We start from the raw sequence: 21,167 nt of genomic DNA, 5'->3' as shown, positions 1-21,167 counted from the left end.
TCACAAACGACCCGTGACGCCGTCGGCCTGCAGGAGGGGGGCGGCCGCAGCCTGGCCCCGCTGCGGGCCGGGGAGCCCCGCGGGGCGGCCGGCGGGCCATGGCGGTGCCGGCGGCGGTGCTGCTGATGCTGCTGCTGCTCGCTGTGCTCGTGCCCCTGGCCGGGCTGGTGCTGGGCACCGTGCTGCTCGGACTGCCCAGCTACGACATCCCGGCCGGGGTGAACCAGCCTGCCAAGCTGCGCCTGGTGCTGGCCGTCCTGCTGGGCACGGCGGCCCTGGTGAGTGGGGCGGGTCGGTGGGTCGCGAGCCGGGAGGACGCGGGGATCGGGGCCGTCGGGGCGACGCTCGGGGCTGCGGAGGACGGGGAAGGCCGGCATCCGTTTGGGCAAAGCTGGTGTCGCGATGCGGGGCGGCACGCCGGGCTCGCAGGCAGGTTGGCGAAGGGCGGCGACGATGCGAGCCGCGGAGCTGAGCCGGCGATTCGTTGCTAAGTGCGCCGGGCTGGGGGCGAAGTCACCTTGCCCAAGGAACGGCCCTGCAACTTGCTCCTGCCACCGCTGACATTTATGGGACCAAATCCGGTTAGGGCTGCTTTACTTAATCCCTGGACTCACTTTTACAGCGTTGCATAAACGGCATTAGAGCTCTGCTCAACTCTTCCTCTCGCACTTTACAGCTCCTTTGAGTTGTTTAAAAATCTCCTCCGCTCCTTTCGCCACAGCGTTCCCTTTGCTGACTGCGCACATCCCGCCCTCCTGCAGCTGCTTACACCACATCCATGCCCTCGCAGCGGGCCCTCCTGAGTCCTCCCACAGCGTGGCAAGGGGACGGATAAAGAAACGCCCTCATGAAGCATTTTTAAAGCGGGCATCTTGCTCAGCACGATGCACCACGCTGTGTTTGAACCCCTCCGTGTTGTTCCCACCTTCCCCTCATCCACTCCTTGCAGCAGGTTTATATTCCAGCCCAGCGCATTGCAGGAGCATTGGGAAGGGATGCATGCTTCTGTTCATTGCTGTTGTGCAAATAAAACCAATAAAACTTGCACGATGCCTCTCAGCATTAAGCATTTACGAATCCACCAAGCTTTATTCAAGAGTATTGGTTTGTGCAATGAAGAGCTTTGTAAGAGTTTATGAGGATGTTTCTGTGTATTTAATTTAATTGCTCTGATTAAGTGTAAATAGACCAGAATGAGCACTGAGGTGTGCTGGGCAAGACTGATGATTAAAATACATACTCCAGGATTGCCAATTTGGATAGGCTTTATAAAATGTGTAATGTGACATGAGTACAACGGTGGATTTAAGTAAAGGAAGTAGGATTTTTACTCACTGTAGGAAGTGAGAGCTTGGGAAATCTGTTTTTCCTGAATGAAAGAGCTTTATTTTTATCAGACAACTGATAAATTCTCCAACTGCCGTCTGTGAAGCCTGGACTTCCACATCTGATTCTTTAGAATACGATCTGGAAGATTCCAGATGATTTAAGGTAGAACTTCCCTCCTTGGTAGGCCGAATCCAGGTATGGATATGGTTGCTTTTTGACTTTATCCTGAGATCTCACACTTTCTTGGAAGTGAGCATTCTTATCAAGAAAAGCAATCCAATACTTGAAGGGAGAGTATAAGCAGGAAGGGGAATGGCTGTTTACGAGGGTGGATGGTGATGGGACAAGGGGGAATGGTCTTAAACTGAGACAGGGGAGGTTTAGGTTGGATATGAGGAGGAAGTTTTTCACTCAGAAGGTGATGAGGCACTGGCACAGGCTGCCCAAGGAGGCTGTGGATGCCCCATCCCTGCAGGCATTCAAGGCCAGGCTGGATGTGGCTCTGGGCAGCCTGGGCTGCTGGTTGGTGACCTGCACACAGCAGGGGGTTGGAACTGGGTGAGCACTGTGCTCCTTTTCAAGCCAGGCCATTCTGTGATTCTATGATTCTATGAGTTGCCAAGTTGCATTTCCTCATTGTTTTCCATGTGTTTGTGAAGGCAAAAAAATGACTAAAAGACCAGTGAGAATGAACTCAATCTGTAGAATACAAGAAGCCATTTAGACACAGTGTAGGAGGTGCTTTCATAGCCATTATCTTCTTCTCTCAGTGGTCTTCATGGTAGTTATTCTAACTTCTTATACTGTGATCATTACCTTTTTTTATAGAACACCAACGGGTGATGTGGAGCTTTTTATATGTTGGCTAAACCAAGACTTTTAAAAAGGCCTCAATTCTTAACTTTGAACAGGGAAGGATTTTGGAGAAGACAGGACTTTGCAGCCAAATCACTTTTGGCCGATACGTGCGACAAGGATGGAGGCAGAGGGTGGACCCGAAGCTGTTTATCCAGGATCTGCAGTTTAACAAAGTACCTGTGAGGGTGTATCAGCCAAAAGCCACATCTCATGGGCGAAGGAGAGGTATCCTCTTCTTCCATGGAGGAGGATGGGTGTTCGGAAGTCTCGGTAAGACATTTGCTGGAGGAATTGTAGTAACTTAAATATAACATTTTCATGTTTTCATTGTATTGAAAGAAGAGGAACTTTCAGCATGGGATTTTGGAGAAAGCATGAGGTCAAATAAACACCTTCCTAGAAATGAACACCCCTTCCATGTCTCAAAGACAAAGCACTCACGAAAGCCTTTCTTTTCCAGATACCTATGAAAAAGTGTGCCGCTACTTATCCAGAGAAAGTGAATCCGTAGTTGTATCCGTTCAGTAAGTCAACCCGACCCAGTCCTACTGCTCAGAGATTACTGCTGCTGGGGTGCCACACAGAGCTGCACTGTTTCTCGAGATGTTATTTTTTACAGAGAAATTTCTAAAGAATTCAGCATAGGAAAAGAGACAAATAATGATAGCTGTGATTTCCCAGCGCGTAGCTGTTAACGCACTGACACACCAGGAAGGAGATACATGGCACACAAAGGAAATCTAATTTAAAACTTAGGTAGAACAAATCTTCTTTGTGCTGAACATGTGAACATGTAACAAGATGCTCCAAATGTTTGTAATTTACACAAGAAAGAGAATAATCATGCTGTGTTACTCCCATTTTACACATAGGAAATAGAGGCAAAAAATCATTAAATTATCTTGTCATGAATACGTAGCACAATGAAGAAATTAATTAAAAAAGCTCATTGTTTCTTAACAATTCTTGTAGCTGAACACACAAGTTACGTCTTATCTGCAACCACTAGCTGGGAAATGCCTGCTCAGGAGGTAATGAATTGGCTTGAAGGTAGTGTAGGATAAAACTCCCTGATTAACACTAATGATATTTCCTTTTCCTGTACTTGTCTGTTATGCATTAGGTATCGTTTAGCTCCTGAGCACAAATACCCTGCTGCATATGAAGATTGTCTTAATGCCACCGTACACTTCATGCGGAGTACAGAGCACTATGGGGTGGATCCTGCCCAGATCAGTGTCTGTGGGGACAGTGCTGGGGGCAATCTAGCGGCTGCTGTTAGCCAGACCCTGGCAGGCAGAGCAGACCTCCCCAGGCTGCGTGCTCAGATCCTGATCTACCCAGGCCTTCAGGCGCTGGACTTCAATTTGCCATCCTATCATCAGAATCGGGGAGTTCCTCTCTTATTCCGGGAACGCGCTGCTTTCTTTGCTTTGCAGTACTTAAACGGGGATGCATCGCATATGCAGGAGGTCCTGAAGGGCTCTCACATCCCTCCAGATATGAGGCAGAAGTACAGGAAGTGGGTGAGTCCCGATAACATCCCTGAAGAGTTTAAAGTCAGAGGAGTGAAGCCACTTAACCCCACTGATTTTATGGCTGAGGTTTATGAGACGGTGAAGCGGTTCTGTGAGCCCAACCTGTGCCCCCTGCTAGCTGAAGATGCTGTTGTTCACCAGCTGCCCGAGTCCTTCATCTTGACTTGTGAATATGATGTGCTGAGGGATGATGGCTTGCTGTACAAGAAGAGGTTGGAGGACAACGGAGTCCAAGTGACCTGGTGCCACCTCGAGGATGGGTTCCATGGAATCATAAGCCTGTATGATTATGGTGGGTTGTCATTTCCATCTGGGAAAAGGGGATTGGACAGCGTTGTTAACTTCCTTAAGGGCTTATAGTAAAACATCTTAGATTCCACGAGTCTGTTCATGCCTCAATCTAGAAAATATCTTTTTAGGATATTTAATATCAGGTGATGGATAGTCATTCAAAGGCAGCCATTAACGATGACAAACATGGCTCATGTGAACCTCATTCCAGCTCTTAGTTGGAAAATGGAATATGCAAATATTATACATATGCTGCAAGCCCTTATCCTTAGGTATGTCAATAAATATGAACGTTATTTTGAATGGATTTCTTGGTTTGTCCCACTTGCTTACAATAAAATCCGTCTTTCCACCTGTGAAGACAGGCTGTCACACAGATATGTGTGTTGTGTTGGTGTAAATGAGTAAAAGACATCGCAGAGTTTGGATGCGTTGTGCTGTGACTGTGAACTCTGCATGAGGAAAAAAGATGGTAGCTAACCTGAGTGGGTGAGGAGCCACTGGTTTGCTCAGCAATAACTGTGATGCAGCTTAGAACGTGGTTACTGGAATGGCAGTCACCGTGGGGACAGCAAACAAAAATGGCCTCAAGGCAAAGCAGTACCACACACAGCCCACTTCCCAGCATGACAGAAGAAGAAATGGAGCTCTTCTCTGCCCTGCTTTTAGCACCAAGCCGCATTACTGGAGTGACAGTCATTGAGCAGCCAGGGAAGATAGCGCTGGTGAGACAAAGAAATACGACTGAACCAAAAAAAGATGGAGAGGATTGGTGGAACGTTCAGCCCAAGTATTCGGCTAAAGTTCTCATTGGAAACTGGCTGGAAGAGAGAAAAAGGGTAAGGTTGGGAAGGAAGAGAGCAGGACAGAGGGGGTCAGAAGCCACGCTCTGCAGGCTGTACAGCACTGCAGTGTGAGCAGCTCAGGACAGCAACGAAGGGGAGAAGGATAATTATCTTACTCGTAGATTCATACATTTTATAATCTGCTGTTCTTCTCTACGTGCCAGGACAAAAGCAATGCCCAGGCATGCAGAATACGATATGACATTTGCCATGTGCCAGATATAAAACTTGCCAATTAAAAGCACCGTGGCCTCTTTGATGGCAGCCTCTTCAGAATGCTGTGCAATTTACCACGTACAGCACGCACCACCACATAACATTCAAATATACAACTTCACACAGCCCAGAACGATAGAAGTTTTGTTAACACCTCGATAAGTTGGTACTTACTGCTTGTATCTTTGGATCCTTACTAGTCTGGATGTCAGCACTTTTGCTAGCAGAGCTACTCTACAAATTACACGTCCTACTTAAGACCTGAGCAAATTTTATCAGTAAGCATTTAATTCTTGTTAAAACATTCTAGTTAGGTTTGATAATTGGAGCTATTAGGGCAAATGCTCCTGACTCCAATAAAATAACTTTTTTTGTTGTTGTTCTGACAGTTATGAAATCTGATGTGATCACAGCACATTATGCAGAAATAAAGAAATCCACGATGTATTTCTTTAGGTTAGGAATGAGGTTGAAATAAACTGGAAAGTAATGAGAACTCTTTGTGGTAATGGTGACAGAGCTCTGGAACAGATACCCAAAGAATATTAAGAAAAAGCCCTTTGTAACCAAAGTGAGCAGCTGGGGAACAGTTTTCCCAAGAAGATGTTCAATTTTTCTGCATTTCTTCAACTGACCTGGAGCAAAATGCTTTTCAGATGTTAGATCACACAGCAGGGGATGGTATTTAACACCAAACCATGAGCAATTTTTCAATGGCTATTACAGTATCTTGCATTAACACCAAGGAATCAGAATAGAATTTTACAATGGCCGTAGCATAGATTTCCTTTCAAATAAGTGCTTTTTAATGCACAGATGATAAAAAGTAGCAGAAGAACAGAAGTTCTGTAATCATCAGGTTGCCTTTGCTATCTCCTGAGTGCTCTGCATCTCTCCAGTTTATAAAACCCTGTGGGAAACTTGGCTGCAGCGTGTACAGCACAGACTTCACTCACTTCCCAGATCACAAACCAGAGCGAACACTAAGAACAACCATGATGAAGAAATACGAGGTAAGTAAAAGAGTTTCCTATGTGGGGTTCTGTGTGCTATTGTACCAAATAGCAATGACTTATAACCAACTTAAGTCACATTTCATATCCTTAAAGAAATGCACGTGCAAAAGAATGCACTCAGCTCTGGTTTAGTGGGCAGTGTTGGTGGTAGGCGGATGGTTTGGATTAGATGACCTTTGAGGTCTTTTCCAGCCTTAACGAGTCCATCATTGTGGGCTGCTTTGCAGGATCCAGAGCTCCCTGGCATTACTGGATGGAAGCAGGGTGGACAAATCACACCTCATGCTATGCAGATGTAGTTGCTTAATTTAACTGAAAATTTACCATAGCTGAAAGGCGAATGTCCTTATTCTTGGGCATTAAGTTGCAAGTAAAGGTAGTGTAGGTATCACGGCATTTTATGTTATCGCTGGTAGCGCAGTGTGACTCAAAAGCATGCTAAGCCTGTGGATGCTGTGCATGTTGCAAATGGTTCAACATACATCTCATTTCAGGGCCTGCCAGCACAGCACTTCTTCACACACCACGAGGAGCCGAGGAGCCGGCATTTAGTGTCAGAGTATGAGGATAACTACAACAGACATGGTTATGTTCCCTTCCTGCCTCCCCTCCGCAGCTGGAACGGACGCAAGTTTGCATGGGTTCCTCAGAAATCAGAATTCCCCATTCTTGGTAGTTTTTGGTATTATGAATTTAAAAAAAAAAAAAAAGATGGGACATAGTGGTCAACATACCAACTTAGAGCCCCTCCTGTTATAAAAATCATTTTAAAAGTGGATTTTGCAGTGTGCCTCTGCTACAAAGCAATGCTGTGGGAGCTGAGCTTGGTCAGCTTGGAGGTGAGAAGGATCTGAGAGGAGCCTTCCAGTGCTTCAGGGATTTATAAGCAGGAAGGGGAGTGACTTTTTACGTGGTGTAATGGTGGTAGGACAAGGGGAATGGCTTTAAACTAAAGCAGGGGAATCAGCAGAGGAGAGTTGGGTGGTCTCTAGGGTCCCTTCCAACATAAGCTGTTTTATGCTTCTGAGATCACTATGTCTCTGAATGTAAAAGTTACGTAAATCTCTGCTAACTTCTTTAATACCGATCACAGAGACAATGGAGAATCAGGATTCCTTATATTGGTATCATGACTGTTTTCCTAGCAGTACTTTAAGTACTAACAGTGATTCCCCCCGGGCAGATGGACACACCTGGGAACAACCAGACTGCTGTTTTGTCCTTAATCTGTTGTCAAAATAATAGAACACTCCTGATGCCCACTGCAGATTAAAAACACCAGGGCCAAGATTTTAATTCTACCATTTATAACACGTCATCGCTTCTTGTCTCAGAACCACCCACCAACTACGGACTTCTCGAGCACCTGAAGAGAAAATGGCACAGGAAAGAAGCTGGAGTGATGAGCAGCACCTACACCATTTCCTATGAAAAGCCACCAACGTCAGCTTTTGCTCCGTGCCAGTTCAGACGTGCAGCTAAACCTCACGGCCTCTCCTCCAAGAGGGGACAGCTTCCCCGTGTTAGCAGAATCCTGGACTATGAAGGGGGTCAGAGATACCTGCAAGCCCTCAGCCAACTAGTGAGAGACAGAAAGGCAAGAGCTGCCTCCATGTAAACAGCTTAGTGTGATCTTAAGCACTACTTAATACAGCTTGTTGCTGATGGACGTAAGAGTGATCTGTTCCATGTGGAAGGAATGGGAATTAGGTTATATGGTTGGAGGGCTGGCTGCTAGTTAGAACACGTTGCTGGATTACATTCTAAGCTGCAGATGGCTGGGAATATTCCTTTAACAGGAGATATTAATACTCTACGTATGTGTCAGCATCTAGTCAGTGGGTAGCTGCATTAAAGAACACAAAGTGAGGCAGCACCTAATAGCATATAAATCCCTTAGCTGTATTTACTTCAGTTATTTCATTTTCATGCAGCTTGCTACACATTTCTTTAAAGAAAGAGGAGAAAAGAAGCTTGTATTATTTCATTTTATGTCTGAAACGTCCAAGAGCAAATTAAGCACACGGAATGGCTGACTACCTAAGGACAAGGTGAAGCAAGGTTTGCACCGACGCAGTCAGCAAGCAGTCCTCAGCTGCCCTTGGCTTTGCATACTGAATGGCACTTAATGGTAGGTAAGCTGCAAAGTAAACTACATTAGCTGGCCTTACATTACCGAGCACTGAACCCAGAAGATACAGCAGTTGTGGCCTTTGCATTGCTGTATGGGGCACCCTGGTACTTAGTGCTGACAGAAGTCCCTGTTCTTGTTGCACTTATGTGGAAGTTTTGCATTTAAATCATGTTCATGATCTGCAGGAGATCAAGATTCAGCTGCTGCTGGTCTGAGGTTCAACAATAAATCTGCAACAACTCAAAGGCCTTGATGAAACATATCTGTAATTAATTCCATGCATGTTTATGGTTTCCTTCATCTATTTTGCTGAAGGTTAGCAATATTATAATCACTTTTAGGCACAAGATAAAGCATATTCGTTTCTCATGGCCTGGACAAACCTCTGGCCATGAGTTCTAGCTCTGCACAGAGGTGCACTTTTAGTCACCACGATTTAGTTTTGTTTTTTCAAGGTTGAACTGATTCAGAACTGAAGGACGTTGATGATTCAGGCACAAATACACGGAGCAACAGTGGCACCTATTGGCAAAGTGATTCTCCACCAACCTTTGGGAGACGTTTGCCAGCTGGATGCAGACCTCAGCTGCCTGCATCAGAAAGCAGCACCATTACTGAGTTCTTTTAGAGAAGCAAGAGCCCTGGTAATTACATACAGCAGTATGTAGGGCGGGGTCTCTTTGGCTTCCAAGCCTTAGGAAATTGAAAATAGGTGAAAAGAAATCAGTGAACCACAGCCAGCTCTTAGCACTGTGCTAGGAAGAACATATTCCCTTGAAAAAACATCTTGAAAAGAATTGATAAAGAAGGGGATGGAAATTGGAAGATAGAATAATTCTAGTATCTGTAAGGAAGTCCATTCAGATTCCTTTTATGGTCAGTAGGGCCACAAAGAGTATATTTTTTGTTTGTTATCCATGTACTAAAATCTGAATGAAAATACAAACCAGGTATCTTAATAAAAACACGAAGCCCATACACTATATGGAATGCAGGTCAGACAAGTATACACAGATATTCTTCATTTCACACAATCCTACCAGTTTGTTTAAAAATATGCTCATCAACCCTTCAGAAGTATTAAATATTCATAGTAAATCAAACATTTATGATTGTTATCTATCTTAGTGCTTCTAAAACCAAAGCTGATCTGTGAGAAGCAACGAGCTGCTGGAGATACAGGGAATTACTGAGACGCACAAGTGCTGCCCATGAAATGTGTATAAAGCACTCATTCCAAACCTGCAAGCTGACTGGGCAGGGCTCCCCAGGCACAGCTCTCATCCCTCCAACCACCGAGCCATTTACAAGTAAAACACTGTGACACCCAGAGGAACCAGGCATAGCACGCTAGGCAGCTAAATGGATGAAATGCATTTTGATAGAGAGCCTCTTACTACAAGAAGGCACAACTCTACAAGACGTGTCAATTTTGATTAACAACACCTGGCAGAAAAAGGTTGGCTTTGAACTGTTGAAGTTATTAACTGTTTTCACTTCAGCAATGCTAAATGCACAGCAAAGATAACCAGCTTTCTGGCAATGCGAGCCTCCAAACCTGCTGAACTTAAGCTAAAAGAGGACAGATTTAGATTGGATAGAAGGAAGAAGTTTTTTGCAGTGAGGGCAGTGAGGCACTGCACAGGCTGCCCAGAGAGGTGGTGCAGACACCCAAGGTCAGGGAATGGGGCTCTGATGGAGCTGTGGGTGTCCCTGCTCAGTGCAGGTTGGACCTGATGGCCTTTAGGGTCCCTCCCAACTCCAACCATTCTGTGGTTCTATGATTCTTCATCTTTATAGCAGATGCTTTGCTCAAACATTCTACAAATCAAGATTTCAGACAGAATAGATGATAATAAGACTTAATTGGTCTTAATAGTGGAGCTATTGCAGAAAGCACGTTTCTTAAACATGTAGAATAGATAACATTTATTCTAGGACACTCAGTTATTGTAATCCACAATTCATTACTGTATGACAAACACTTTGGGAGTCCTGGAATCATTGCAAAATGCAAAGGATTACCCAATGATCAAGACAATAGAAAGTTGCCCAATCAGGCATTACTATGAAACATCACTGTGCCAAACGTTTTCTTCAAATGCAAATTATTTTGCAGATGTGTCACATTCATCCAGGCTTTTCTTGAAGAAAAAACCACCACCACCTTGTTTTAGTGTCAGGGCTTCTTTAGTTACACTCACTTGTGGCTGGAAAGCATGAATGCAGTGGTCTCTTCAATTCTGTACACAACAACTGGGTGCTTTGGAACAACTCCCTGTTCTAAAAACATCCTAGACAGCCCTGCTTGCATGAAATCAGCCTCGTCTGTGAACTTTTGTGACATTACAGAGACAAGGTGGTAGCTGGAATTGACGCGTGTCTCTCAAGTGAACAGATTTCTTGCCTGGAAGGAGAGCAGTGTCAGGCTGGATGAGCTGCAGAGACAAGAAGCTCGATTCTTTGGACTGAGCATCTCAGCCAGTGTTGGGACTCAAACAAGGAGCAGTGATGCTGGTTGGCAAGTTGTGCAGGAACTGGGACTGTGGATGCCAGCTGGGAAGGGAGAGTGGTTACAGAGCAGAGAAACAGGCTGTTGACAAGAGGTTTGCTGGGCAGGAGGCCTCTTTCAGAATGTTATAAATATTCACTGGAAGGTGCTTATAAAGTCAGTTTTCAGGTAAAACAGCTTCACTGGGCTGAATTTAAGCCCTAGCTAATGAGGATACAATGCCTGCCAAGTGCTGTCCTCCAGAGCTGCACACACCATGGCACTGGTCAAGCAAGTATAGCTCCTGGGAATGGGGTTCAGAGTGACCCAGCTCTGTAAGGACAGAATAAAGCTTTCTTTGGTGGCAGCCACACATTTCTGGCAAAGCTTGCCCATGTATTTGAACATGTACTTTTTGCACTGGTGACAAAAACACTGACTTGCCATTAGTAGCTAGCAATTCCTTTTTCAGAACCATGGTTTCATGCTGTTTGCTGAACTGACATGGACCGATCAGATCTTAGAAGACACCACCTTCAGCCTGTGCCACCGACATGCTTTATTCCTGTGGGTTTCAGCAGATGTCAGCTGTAGTACATTAATGATGGTAATCCTCCTGCCATATTGGAGGGCACCAGTTCAGGAAAAATCCATTTCCTAGCTTTTAAAAACAATTTGGTCCTTCTTTTCTAAACAGCATGGCTTCCCTCATAGAAATTCTGTCCTGTCACTGAGTTGATGAAGAGTCCATAAACTCCCCAGAATGTGACACAACCTTTTTGAAGACTCTTCCTTAATCCAAACTCCATTTCTAAGGAGCCTCCTGTCTTTGAGAACAGCTACACTGAGTGCTGCAGCATGCCACGAACCTGGGCTGTGCTACGTGCTGCCTGCAGTGAAGACATCCCTTTTGTTCTTCCTGTTTGGTGTTTTCTTATGATTGAAAATCTGTTCCAGTTCAAAAGGCTGTTAGCATGAGAGCTTCTCATAAAGGCAATTATCCCATCAGTGTGAGGTATTGAAGAACTGCAGTAACCACAAAATAACTGCTGAGCTCGTGGGTGAAGAGAATTCCGTGCTGGAAATAATTTTGCAGTGGCAGTGATGGGGGGCATTCACTTTGGATACTGAAGGACCCGACTTCTATTCAACAATGGCCCATAAGTAAATGGATATATAAGTAAAATACTCCTTGTTTTGGGGCGATAACGTTTGCTAAGGAGGAAAAAATCTCCAGGCACAGTGGTTTTTAAGAGAAGCTGTTTATCATCACATGCTTTTCTTCTCTGAGTTGCAATGGCCCCTGAGGACACCAGCTTCCTTATGTCAGACTCACACAATGCAGAGACAGCCCCTGGCCCTGAGAGCTCCCTGATGGCACTGGCTCATTGTAGGACTGGCTGCATAAACACATACTTACCTGATCCAGTGCTGTAAATATGTAATTGAGGCTGCTGCCTCACGGCATATTTTATGTCTAATTTAAGGAACTGTATATTTGGATAAGGGAGTCCGGATGTCTGTCAGGTAAATGTTACGAGCTGTAAATTTTCACAGCAGATTTAACACTAAATTTAGTCAGCTCTATATTTAAAGAGCACATTGACCTGATGGCAGCCCTTGTCCTTGACAGTCGTTGGCTTGAGAGATAGTTAAGGATCCCTGGGAGAATGCTGCTGGTCTCCCTTAGGCTTCGCACAGCTCCCTCCTGCGGTGGCAGCCCCAGCATCCTCCAGATCAGTGCCTCAGCAGAGTGGGGGCTCAGCCTCATCCTCCCCACTTCTCCTCAAGGTAGGGGACACTCATGCCAAGCAGAAAAGTGCGTATGGAGAATGGGCTTGGAGGCCGTGCATTGCCTAAGCTTCCTCTGCACACCAGCCTAGCAGCCAATACAGAGAAAATCTCAATTATTACTTTTAGAAAACAAAAATAAAGCAACTTGGAATACCGACATCGATACAGAAGCTCTGGCTTTCCATGTGCAAGCTGCTGATGCTGACCAGAGTCAGCTTTCAAATTCAAACTCTGCTCCTGTTGCATATAAATACCGAGAGCAAACCGATCCCACCTCTGAAGTGCTCCAGGTTGAAATACAGCAGCCCCACTGGTGAAAATAAAGTCGGTGAGAGCTCAACCAGCTTAGGGCAGACCAAGAGTCCATCCACTGCACGTAAGGGCTGTAGACATGCAGGGAGGCAGTAGGTGGCAGAACATGCTCTGTTTTCCTACTCCCCAAAGCCCACACCGTGGTGCCTTGGGTTCATCTAACACTTCCATGAGGGGAGCTCAGGCCATCTGTGGATAACAGGGCTCACTGCAGTTTGTGAAAGTCTGAGTGCCAACCAAAGGACTGCTGGCACTCCCAGATTCCCTTTTCAGTCTCAGGGAAATGAGTGCCCACTCTCTAAGCAAGTAAATTTCCATGTGTTCCTAGAAATGGTGCCGCTTTTCTGTTTGGAGGATGCAGTTTTTCCAAACATTCTGCAATCCCTGGAGATAAAGGATGCCGTTGTTACTCCTCATTTCTATTACAGTAGACACAAAGTCAAAGCAGAGCAGAAGGTAAACTGGGCTCAGGCCTCTATGAACAACACAGAAAGCAGAGCCTGCACAGGGAGCTGTGAGATGTACACAGCAAGTAGACATGGCAACAAGGCATCTCTCTCTTTCTTAGAATCACAGGACCTTGGAATGGTTTGAGTTGGAAGGGACCTTTAAAGGCCATCTAGTCCAATCCCCTGCAATGAACAGGACACCCCTTCATGAACAGAGTAACTGGAAGACAAAAAAGCTGACACAAACCAGCCTAAAACGACCTGTGGTGTTACAGCAGGAACAGTTCGCACTGTCACACAAATTCATGTGATTTACAGCAGCCACTTTTACCTTTCACACCCAGGACACAAAACCTGAAGGCAGCGTTACCTCCAGAAGTGCAGCTCCCTGCTTTTTGGAGGAATGGGGCCCTTTCTCCGTGGTTCTGTTACAAGGTGACCGCTGTAGGAGAGCTGGGAAGCAGCATGAGCACTTCCATCCTCGTTCCCATATTTGCACCACTTGACTAAACTTTCTGTCCGACAGAACATTAACGTCTACCAAACTGTTGTGCCTAATGGCTCAGACAGCATTGTCAGCCCCTGTTTACGTGATCAGTGTCAGGCAGAGCTGTTGCTCTGTACCTGTTCCTGATTAATGAGCCTTTTCTCCAGCAGGTCATTTCACAGGGACAGCCTTATTTTCTGTTTGCAGGGGATGTTTGCACGGCCACTTCAGTCACCGGCGCAGAAATCTCATCATCAGCAAACTGCTACAGGCAAAAAATTATGTTCCAATTAATACTAAATGAGAAACGTGCTATTTTTTCTTCTTCTTCTTTTTTTCAGAGCTGCTAATGAGGAAAATCAAAATAGCATCTTCCAGTGAACTGGTGACAGCTCTAAGGTGTTAAAAGTTTAAATCTTCACACAGACAAAGCACTCTCAAGCCCCCAAATACCAACCCTGTGAATGGGAAAATGTCAGAAATGCCTCTAAGGTTTGAGATGGCCTTTAAATATGTGAGCAGTGGCACCAAGCCCCCCCAGGCAATGGGCCAGCTTATTGCCAAGCTAGAAAAAATTTCAAGTTGTTTTTTATTTTTTAAAGTGAATATTGCTCTGGCTGATGGTGCTCTAATTTTATTCAGATTTGTTAGAACAAAAAAGTGCATTTTGCATAAGACAGGAAGAAATAGCAGCTTCTGAACAGCTTCTGTTGTAGAGATTGTCACTGAGGAATCAAAATGGTAGAATTCTGCCAGCCAAAATAGTATTTTTCCTTCCTCAAAACTTACTGAAATGCAGCCATCTTCCAGATGTTTTCAAGGCCTCTTTTAAGGAGACCCACTATAGTCAATTATTTTCTTCCCTTTAGAACTGTGCAACAGTGATCATTTCCTCTTCAACATTTCTCATGGAATTCCTATGTCAGGACTAACAAAAATTGCCCATGTTAAATAAACACTGACATGCAGATTTACTATAATATCAGCCACTGTGTAAGTTGAAATATCTGAGCATACATTCACTGTGAAACAAGCACTGATCACTGCGGGTCCATAAACTCTGCTGGAAATGGCATCATAACATGCATATCACAGCAGGACCCAGACTATACTGCCAGGGGGAAATTAGGAATTCTACAGTGCGAGATGCATCACATGCAGTGTAGTCCAAAGTAAACTGAAAACAGTGGAAAGGCTCCCAATGCTCTGTGCATATGGTCAGGCTGTTAACAGTCCATTCTTAGAAGTGCAAGCATTGGGATTACAAATAATTCTGTTTCTAGGTTGGGCTGACTCACAAGAAATCCCCCCTTTCTTGTAGCCCCTGGCACTTCAGCGTTCTGGAGATTCCTCCCCCCATCCATCTCTACCTTGCCCCCTCATTTCTTTATCAATTAGACCACCCCGTGTCTGATTAGCCAGGCAGCCTCAACACTGAGAATTCTCATTATCAGAATTATGGTGGCAGACAGCTGATAGAACCACCATGCTTTTAAACTGGTTGCAGAGGAAGAGGCACATGAATGCTGAATACCCCCTGCACCCTCCTCTTCTAATGTTGGGACTTACCAACATGAGACATTTTAGCAGGAGATCCTGACTCCAGTCTATCCGTGTTTAATTACCCACATAAACATGCAGTAGCATTCATGAGTGGGTCTACAATAAGGCACCAATGTGAGTTCAGTATAAGGAAGGCAGCAAGATTTTAAGGTAGCAAACTTGGGTACTTGTGGTAGTTTAGCTACAGGGTGCAGAGCTCAGCTTCATGTGGTGGGTTTAGCAGCTCATGGCACATTTTGCAGCTGTGATCAGACATTTTCTCTGCATCTCAGGAAGCCAAAATTACAGTCACAATAGTGGTATATGTTTGCTCACCACAAAGAGGAATAGCATCATCCTCACAGCTTTTATACGGCTGTATAGGTTAGATACTAGGAGGAAGTTTTTCCCCCAGAGGGTGGTGAGGCACTGGAACAGGCTGCCCAAGGAGGCTGTGGATGCCCCATCCCTGCAGGCATTCAAGGCCAGGCTGGATGTGGCTCTGGGCAGCCTGGGCTGCTGGTTGGTGACCTGCACACAGCAGAGGGTTGGAACTGGATGAGCACTGTGCTCCTTTTCAAGGAGGCCCTTCTATGATTCTATGATTCTGTTCTTTCAAAGCATTTCAGCTTTTAGGTGCAATTCTGGCCCTGCTGAGGTCAGAGGTCAAAGTCTCATTTATCCAAATACCTGTTAGGCCTGCAAAATGATCCCCTGGTCATCATGCCTTCCCCTTTCACAGAGTTCACTGCCACTACAATACCCCAATAACCACATCCATTCACTTGCACCAAAGCTATTGCCATCACAAGTCTGACTCCAGAGAAAATTGCCTTCAGGCCTTACAGCAAAGTGCAAGCTATGTTTGAAGAGGTTATTTAAACACTTGGCCTCTCCATGGCACAGCATGCCACCCAGGAAACAAATTCCAAGAACACGTGCTTTGATAAAATAACCTCTACAAAGAAACAGCTGTTGATGCTGCACATCCAACCTCAGACATTTGGTCTCTCAGCCTGAACCTGTGACAGGCTGTGGCCACCTACGTTTGGAAGCCATATTCCATCATCAGCTAAATATACTCGTATTGCAAAGGGGCAGAATACAAAAACAACCCTGCAAGTCTCTGCTGGATAAACTAAGGGATCAATTCCCTAATTAGGCCAGGAAAAGTAATCAAAGGAGACTGGAATAGCCACATTCCACTTCTCAGACAAACAAGATTATTCTGGCAACGCATCCCCTAACAAACATCATGTGAATGCTTTTCTCAACCAAGATAACAGAGATAAGTAGGAGAGAGAATCATTCTCTTATATATACTGATATATCTGATATATTGACATGTTTTGTTTTAGCTTTTGCATGCACTAAGAAATAGAAATAATCAATATTTTGGGGCTTCTGGAGGGGAAATGCACTCCTTAGCTGCTCTAAAAATCATATGAACCTCCAGGGGACATTCAGGTTGGGTATCAGAAAGAATTTGTTCTCAAAAGCATGGTAAAGTATTGGCAATGGCTGCCCAGGGAGGTGGTGGAGTCACCATTCCTGCAGGTGATTAAGGAAAGAGCAGATGTAGTACTGAGGGACGAGGTTCAGTGGGCACTGAACCTTGAAACTATTGGTGGTAGGTGATGGTTGGACTGGATGGTCTTCGAGGTATTTTCCTACCTTGATGATTCCATGATTCTATGAACTCCAGAGATTTCTACCCAAACTTTAGGAACTTTTCTATTTTGTAGCCATACTTATAGAGATGAGGTGTATTTCAGTCATCATTTAAGAGTTCCTCAATTAGAGGCAGTGCAGGATTACGGAGAGACAGACTTCGATTTGCCACATCCAATTCTACCTCCCAGGATCAACATTCCCCTCAGCAAAGGCAGACACAGCCAATGCAATCACTGCTGCACTGAATGAAATGCAGAGAAGCTGTTAAAGCTCCTATCTCTACAGCACAAATTTATTACAAGGTTGCTTAAAACAAAACTTTCCCTCAATATCACAGACGTATAAGAGGTTCAAATCAGGGACAGGATTTATTTGGCATCCTGATCAGATTCATATGCATGCTGAGCTCTTTGCTGCATCACTGGCTGGAATATAGCATCAAAAAGTGCTCTGGAGCAGTGCTATGGTGTAGCAGAGACCAACATTTCACTATTTAGGGGGCAGATGTGCTTGAAGTGAAATTTAACAAGAATGCTGAGGCTTCCCAGTACTTGTGCTGCTGTGAAACAGACGATACACAAACTCTAATTGTGGCAAGTGATCAGAGAACTGCTTATGAATACAGTAATCACAACTTGGTGGTGTTGCAATTGGTAAAAGCAAGAAACCCAATTGGATTTATTTGGGCTGTCATAACTGAAAAACATTAAAAGCAAAGTCTAGAAAAAAAATAATAGTTGTGTTTATTTATTAGGTAATGGAATGAAGACCTGTGTCATCATGAAATGACCACTGATGTGGTCATCACCAGTGATGGTCACGGGTGTGATAAAACCCTGCTCTAAAGATGAGCCATTAATGCTTGCTCTTTTTCATCCATCTGACTGCATTATTCCACACCTAATTTTAAATGAAAGGTGCTTGGGGCAGTGAGAATTGTAACACATTCCCTGTTGTAACACAGCCCTGGATGCTGCAATAAGTCAGCAGGTGTGTTTGTTTGATGACCTTTTAGTTGGAAAACATATTTCTTTTACTGATCAGTAATGTGCTGTGTCAACCCACACCTTGCCTATTTCTCCTCCCACTTAAGCTTTTGCCCTATTTCTTCATCTGAATCTTGTTCTCCTTTTCACCTGGGCACTCTATGGATGCAGGACACCCTGAACTAGATGGGTTGGAAGTGGATGATTTATGAGGCCCTTTCCAACCCAAGACATCCTACGATCTTTGAAACAGGGAGGCAGTTCTGGGGATACAGAACAATGATCTGAAGCAAGCAATGTCAGATGGGAAGGACAGCTGGAGGCTGATGAGTCCTATTAAAGCAGCCTAAGAATTTTTGCTGATATTTTCCCCTTTCATTTTAGAGAAGCGTAATGCTGGGCTGGATATACTCAGCTAAACGTTCTATGAATTGGGAATCTCCCAAGCTTTTTTTATTTAAAGAGCTCTTGATATTATTTTCCAGTAAGTCAGCATTACTGCAGTAAACACAGAGCTGTTCATAACCTTGCTGCCTGTGATCCCTTCTGAAAGTCACTCTGCAATCAAATGTACTGGGATTTCATAATAGTAATTTGCCACACTGTCAGAAATAGGCTTATCGTGCTGCTGTCATTGGTATCATGTGAACATCACTCAGTGTGCTGTGCCCTTCAAACGAAAGCCAGTGCTCTGAGCCAGTCAGAGAGAGAGGAAGGGGGGGGTAAGTAAGAGAGCATTAACCCTTAAAAATCAGGGACAGCCCCATGCCAAGGAAACCACTGTATATGGTACACATGCACCTGTTTACATGGCAGTTAATATTTACTGGTCAGAAGGTTGTGTTTCTTTCCAGCCCACCTGAAATCCCTCCAAAATCTGTTCCTGTTGTCTCTCATTCTGTAGAGTGGGACACCTGCTAATTTCCAGCGTCACCTGAAAGACATCACTCCCAAAGCTGTTAGCTGACACTGACCAGCTGTTCAGCCAAAAAATTATATATATACTGAGAAAAATCATGGAATCACAGAATAGTTGGCTTGGAGGGGATCTTAAAGCCCACTCAGTTCCAACCCCTGCTGTGGGCTGGGTGCCCCCACCAGCTGAGGCTGCCCAGGGCCCATTTGTGGCCTTGAATGCCTCCAGAGATGGAGCACCCACAGCTCTCTGAGCAACCTGTTCAGTGACTCACAAAGCATTAGCTTGGTCAGTTCTGTCAATTCTATCAACAAGCATAACAGCACAACCTACAGGCTTGATACTGCAGGATTGCTTGTGCCATGGATGAATGCATGTGCCTGAAATGGTTATGTCTTGGTGGATAAAGCTTTAATCTTCATATCTGTTAAGTTATTTCTGAAGAGCACGGGAAGGAAAAGAAAGAAGAGAGAAATCCCCAAAGACAACATAGGGAATGGTCATAATGTGTCAGGTTACGTTTTGTTTTTACCCTTTTTTTTTCCAGAAGAACTTAAGTTACACTACAGATCTGATCTCCAGGTAAAGAGCTAAAGCTAAATGTAAGATTGAGCATTTTCAAACCTTCTGAAGTTATTTGGATAGCTCCAGACTTCAATGTTTTCCAAACTGCAGGTGCTCAGCACTTTCTTATCGCCAGGCTTCTCAAGGTATCTCAACCTGCACACTCAGAATCATCAGCTACTTTATAAGTTGTTTGCTAAAGGAGTTCCTTTGCTTAAGAATTCATTTCAGAAATTGTCAGAGACACAGCTGTAAGTTCTGGGAGGGATTTTCCTGTGAATGAATCAGCAATGTAACATAATCAAAGTAATGTATTTCTAATGTCACAGCGTGGCCACTCAGTCTGGATGTCTTTTCCAGTAACAACGTCTTGTTCAATTTAGACCATCCCAGCTGGTTGTCCTGCATCTGGAAAGTCTCATTTTCTAAGTGACTCTTAAAAGAAATAATAATAATAATAGAGGTTCTGTGAGCTAACGATTGCATCGACTGCAATGGCTGTAAGGACATTAGGGCAAGTGTTCCTTATGACCTTGGTATTTATCTACAGATTCAAGAAATTGCCACAGGAAGCTTCAGGCTGTGCTGTTGTCCATTCTCTTGCAAAGAATGCTCGTGTTGTTTGAGGTTCTCACAAAATTATACACGCAGGCATTTCTTACCGTGGAGCTGTACTTCAGGCACTGCACATCTACTGATGGGGAAAAGAGCAGCAATTACAGTAATTTGGTGTGGGTGTTGTGCCTGCAAAGCACACAGCGTCAAATGTGCTTAAAAATATTAGGTAAGATCAGAGCACTGCAGCACGTAATGGGCAATTTGGTCAAATATAGTACTTTGTTGGTTTCTATTCCTGCTTGCTTTTAGATGTAAGCAATTATATTTTACCATAAATAAACTCCTGAATGACTCAGTGACATAATTAGTAAAATCAAGTGTTTTTATAATTGTTTTTGAAACTTTTAGAGGGCAAAGAAGTAGAAGAAGAACATCCAGGATGATCACCTGGTCATATTCCATGAACAATCAGCCTGAAATGTAATGCCAGGTCCTTCAAGAGAAATTATTCAGAACGAGCTCCCCACAAAGGTGTCCCATTACCTCCCACCTCTCCCCCAGGAGGGCTGTTCTGTTCATAGCAGCCTACCGTGCTCTTACAGAAATGCCTTCAGCTAGGTTGTCCATTTCCTTCTGATCCTGGGGTTAAATTAACCCAAAAGACCGCCTGCCAGGACAGAGGTCTGAGGTTGAGTCAACACGGCGTTAGAAATGCATTAACAAGTTGCTCCACATGTATAATTAATAGAGATGTAGGAGCTCTAAGGTGTCAGAAAGTTGGCACTCCAGCCCAGCACATCTCTCCTCATGCTTCCCAATACTTCCTTTCCTCTTTGATGTCATTTCTAGAACGATATCATTCACCATGTTATTCTCAGAAGGACTGATCTTCTAAAAGCAATAATACAGAAATAAAACCATCTTGCCTCTCGGTGCAGCATTAACGCAGTGAGCACAAAGTCTTTTAACAGAGCTTGATTAAAAATTAAGCCTCAGAACAGCTGCACCAGGCAGGTAAGTGGTATCGTAGCCATTTTACAGATGGTTAAACACAGAATAGAAAGGTTAACTGCCTTGTCCAAGGCTGCTCACTAAGCTAGCTGCACTGTTGGGAGTGAGAACCCAGACCTGAATAAGTATTGGATTTCCTGATTTGCTAGCTGATGT

The 21,167-nt window shown here is 44.5% G+C and overlaps 3 protein-coding genes across 4 annotated transcripts in view; 2 read left to right on the top strand and 1 right to left on the bottom strand.

Annotated features, from left to right (window-relative positions):
- The window catches only part of LRRC38 (leucine rich repeat containing 38), a 128,522-nt gene that overhangs the window by 42,595 nt on the left and 64,760 nt on the right, over nt 1-21,167 (bottom strand). Inside the window, exon 5 of one of the 2 annotated variants that reach the window (XR_008208736.1) lies at nt 3,923-4,035. The exons of the other annotated variant lie outside the window; for it this stretch is intronic. The gene's annotated coding sequence lies outside the window, so the exon portion shown is untranslated. Of the gene's footprint in view, nt 1-3,922; nt 4,036-21,167 lie in introns of those variants that run through there. 2 annotated transcript variants of the gene reach the window in all.
- Nucleotides 77-4,578, top strand: LOC128084914 (arylacetamide deacetylase-like 4). The gene is made up of 4 exons (XM_052691603.1): nt 77-278; nt 2,241-2,457; nt 2,648-2,711; nt 3,311-4,578. Exons 1-4 carry the CDS (start codon nt 99-101, stop codon nt 4,083-4,085), a joined length of 1,236 nt encoding a protein of 411 aa, XP_052547563.1. The 5' UTR covers nt 77-98; the 3' UTR covers nt 4,086-4,578.
- CFAP107 (cilia and flagella associated protein 107) lies at nt 4,587-7,711 on the top strand. The gene is made up of 4 exons (XM_052691622.1): nt 4,587-4,855; nt 5,977-6,090; nt 6,588-6,765; nt 7,428-7,711. Exons 1-4 carry the CDS (start codon nt 4,598-4,600, stop codon nt 7,709-7,711), a joined length of 834 nt encoding a protein of 277 aa, XP_052547582.1. The 5' UTR covers nt 4,587-4,597.

This window comes from Tympanuchus pallidicinctus, unplaced genomic scaffold (assembly GCF_026119805.1).
Source record: "Tympanuchus pallidicinctus isolate F22 unplaced genomic scaffold, pur_lepc_1.0 scaffold29, whole genome shotgun sequence".
Lineage (NCBI taxonomy): Eukaryota > Metazoa > Chordata > Aves > Galliformes > Phasianidae > Tympanuchus > Tympanuchus pallidicinctus.
Note: the sequence above shows the minus strand (reverse complement) of the source record. Positions and strands in the feature narration are given on the sequence as shown.

What these genes read in the sequence shown, in the direction of transcription:
- LOC128084914 (XM_052691603.1), top strand. Translation starts at nt 99, where the DNA reads ATGGCGGTGCCGGCGGCGGTGCTGCTGATGCTGCTGCTGCTCGCTGTG. An exon ending in ATGGGTGTTCGGAAGTCTCG is followed by an intron (nt 2,458 to 2,647) that starts GTAAGACATTTG and finishes TTTCTTTTCCAG; the next exon opens with ATACCTATGAAAAAGTGTGC. An exon ending in TCCGTAGTTGTATCCGTTCA is followed by an intron (nt 2,712 to 3,310) that starts GTAAGTCAACCC and finishes GTTATGCATTAG; the next exon opens with GTATCGTTTAGCTCCTGAGC.
- CFAP107 (XM_052691622.1), top strand. Translation starts at nt 4,598, where the DNA reads ATGGCCTCAAGGCAAAGCAGTACCACACACAGCCCACTTCCCAGCATG. An exon ending in GGCTGGAAGAGAGAAAAAGG is followed by an intron (nt 4,856 to 5,976) that starts GTAAGGTTGGGA and finishes GCATCTCTCCAG; the next exon opens with TTTATAAAACCCTGTGGGAA. An exon ending in ATCAGAATTCCCCATTCTTG is followed by an intron (nt 6,766 to 7,427) that starts GTAGTTTTTGGT and finishes TTCTTGTCTCAG; the next exon opens with AACCACCCACCAACTACGGA.